The sequence below is a fragment of the Rhododendron vialii genome, chromosome 1a, assembly GCF_030253575.1.
Source record: "Rhododendron vialii isolate Sample 1 chromosome 1a, ASM3025357v1".
NCBI lineage: Eukaryota > Viridiplantae > Streptophyta > Magnoliopsida > Ericales > Ericaceae > Rhododendron > Rhododendron vialii.
This window is the reverse complement of record NC_080557.1, coordinates 29,820,701-29,823,717: the sequence shown is the minus strand read 5'-3', so window position 1 is coordinate 29,823,717 and position 3,017 is coordinate 29,820,701. Positions and strand designations below refer to the sequence as shown.

At 53.7% G+C, this 3,017-nt stretch overlaps 1 protein-coding gene across 1 annotated transcript; it reads right to left on the bottom strand.

Annotated features, from left to right (window-relative positions):
* Positions 1-316: 316 nt before the first annotated feature.
* LOC131330206 (U3 small nucleolar RNA-associated protein 25-like) lies at positions 317-1,145 on the bottom strand. The gene is made up of 3 exons (XM_058363701.1): positions 1,013-1,145; positions 705-820; positions 317-625 (listed from the first exon to the last, which is right to left on the bottom strand). Exons 1-3 carry the CDS (start codon positions 1,143-1,145, stop codon positions 317-319), a joined length of 558 nt encoding a protein of 185 aa, XP_058219684.1.
* Positions 1,146-3,017: the final 1,872 nt, after the last annotated feature.

Genomic DNA, 3,017 nt, shown 5'->3' with positions numbered 1-3,017 from the left:
CCGGCTCCCGAACCCAGATATGGTTATGACGGACTGGTTCCTTAAACTTTTTCAAATCAAACAGCGCGACAAGTGCTTCAAAATACGGTTCCTTGGGTGTCGGACCTTCAAACCCGAGTGGCGACTTTGATATTTTGCGAGCGCTTGCTTCCCCACTCGTGCTCCCTCGACCTGGGCCCCTCGCGTCTCGGAATCCGAAAATTCCGAAGGGCACGCATGCCCACAATGCTCAAAATCTAATCTACCAAGGGTAAACAGGCACCCTACAAAAGGAAGCACGCAGGCTCCATCAAAAGACAAAAGCAAAAGAGGAAACTCAGTCCTCATCCTCATCTCTGCCCTCACACTCCTCTTCATCCTCCTCAGAAACCTCCTTTTCTGCCTCGGAGCTGACAAACTCCTGAGTGCGAGTCACCCGGGGCACGGTACTACCGGAGGTGTCCTCCAGATCAGTGTCTATAGGCTCCTTGGTCTCGTCTGAAACGGTAACAGGCTCCTCCTCGGTGCCACCAGAGTGTCGTTGTCTCTTCGATGGATGCTCCTCTCGAGAGCCAGCGGAAGAAGCCTGTTGCACAGGCATGTGAACGGATTTCCTGCATAGCCCTTGAGCAGCTCCTCCTCTAGCCTGCAATAGCATTCATATAGCATTCACATCATAATCATGAGTAAGGGTAATGGAAAGTGACTAAGATTTAAGGGTTTACCATTGTCCCTCCAACGCGAGTCAGTACCGGTGGGGAGTGGCCCATGGCATATTGCCGCACAAGTTGTTCCAGGCCCATCATGGCCGCCGCCATCTCCCTAGCGTACTCTGAGGTCACTTGCGCAATAAAAGGGGTAATGAGAATGGGTAGCAACAATAGCACATTCATAAATAAAAGCATCTCATACCTCAACAAGGAACTCTTGAGGCACGACCGTAGGACGTGGTACCTCTACCAGGCCAGGGACTCCCTGAGCGGTCACCACGTCCACTGTCTAGGAGAGTGCAGGCAACCTAGCCCGCTCTGACCCGCGCCATCACCACGGCCTCCACCACCTCTTCCTCCATCTCCTCTTCTTCCCCCTCTGCCTCTCCTACCACCTCTACCACCTCGCGCCTGCCGTTCCGCCTCCATAGCAGCACGTATTCTGAAACTCCGCATCAAGTACTAAGCACGGTATTTAGCATAGTCAGTGTCTGCCGGGAAGAATGGCTCCAACTCGAGATTCGGCCGTGTGAATCGCTCAACCTTCTCCAACGTGCACTGGTTCGTTCTCTAAATAGAAGGAGGAAGTGGCCTAGGGACTCGAAAAGCGTCCAGCCTTAATGATTGACGTGATACCCGGTCACCCAGGTACCACTCCCAACCGTAAGGGGACTCAAGCAGCACCCTCCCTCTCGTCACCACCCTGCTCTGGGCCACATATGGAACTTCAAAGTGATCCCAGATGCGCCAATGTACCTGCAACGGGAAGCATGCGTCAGGAAATCATTCAATGGAAATGTGCTGGGAACATGAAAGGAAGCATGGATACCTGATCAGGACGCAACTCGTCCAAGTACAGCCGGTAGGCGTTCAAGTCGCCTTTCCCTTTCTTCAAGCCCCGATACTCCTTTGACCAACGGAGAGCCCGAGGAAGTATCGTGTCGTCGGGACACGACGTCATGGGAGGGTACATATCTAGTACCTCATACGTCCAAAGCTGTAAATCAAAGCATTAAGAGTTAGCACGGGCATGCAACGAATAAATGGAAAACTAACCAAAGTTAAAAAGGAGAGTTTCAAGCTATACCTCCCAAACTCTCCAATAGCCGCCGAGGCTCTTCCCTGCTCCTCGGGAAAGAGACCCCATGAAGGCGTAGCATGCCCCCAAAGCTGCGCCACCCCAGTCTAAATGAGCAATCTCCCCAATATTCTTCAGGGTCGGCAGGAACGACAAGTGTACTTGGTTGCGTTTGTTGGGAAACAGAGACGCACCGAGCACGTACAACAAGAAGCACCTTGCCATCTGCTCCACCTGAACCCTACCTTTCGGAGGCTCCGTCCAAAAGTCCAACAGCTGAGCATACGACGCATCCCCCTTCTCTGCCCTCAGCCAGTGCCCTAGGACATGCCTCTGAAGCTCGGGTCTCTCCCCGCCACAGCGTCGTAAGGGATAGGGTCACCTCCGACCCTCAGACCAGTAATCGCCACAAAGTCCAATGGCGTCACCGTCATCTCACCGAAAGAGAAGTGGAACGAGTTTGTCGTGTCCCACCACCTTTCGAGCAGTGCCTTCACTACCTGGCGATCATTGCTCACCCGTGTGAACACCCCAACGAACTCTCCAAAACAAGCCACCCACACCATCTCCCTTGAGGCCTCCGGGAGTGTCTCCCAAAATTGGGGCACATCGCCGGCACCGCCGTAGCACGAGATCCTTATCTGCTGATACAACAAGAGGAATGATTCAGTGAACGGGTGTGATATTCTAAAGCATGGAATTGTAAAGCATAGTACATTGTATTGAGATATGAATATCAAAGCACACCTCGTCTTGGCGCAAGGACAAGTGCTGCTGTGGGTCCTTCAGAACTAAAGCCTCATCGTAGGCAGTTTGCTCTCGTTTGTAAGCGTCCAGCAGCGAAGGCACCATCGCATGCCGAAGTGGCACATAAGACTCCTCGATAAAAGGCTGGTCTCACCTGAGGACCGCTGTCACCTCAACCACCATGGTCCTCCGTGGAGCCAAAACCTCATCCTCCTCTACCTGTGGCCCTTCGGCCGCTCTAGTCTTGAGCTCAGCCCGTAACTCCCGTTCACAGGACTCAAGTAAAGCCTTTGTTAACCCAGGAACTCCTCGCAAGGTCTCCACCAAGCCTGTAAGGGACGCTGTCTCCAAAAAGTCCCTTGCACCAATGTGCCGCAACGACCCTGCACCCGCGCCACTGCCTACGAACATGGTCGGTGTCTCTTGCTCCTCCACCGGCTCTTCCTCAACAACCGGGGCCTTCCCCAAATCGGCTCGAGGCTCCCTCACGGGAGAGGCCTCCG

Coding starts and splice junctions, on each gene's coding strand:
- LOC131330206 (XM_058363701.1), bottom strand. CDS start 1,145: ATGCGGAGTTTCAGAATACGTGCTGCTATGGAGGCGGAACGGCAGGCG. Junction 821..1,012: donor AGGCCGTGGTGATGGCGCGG/GTCAGAGCGGGC, acceptor TTATTGCGCAAG/TGACCTCAGAGTACGCTAGG. Junction 626..704: donor CTCGCGTTGGAGGGACAATG/GTAAACCCTTAA, acceptor ATGCTATTGCAG/GCTAGAGGAGGAGCTGCTCA.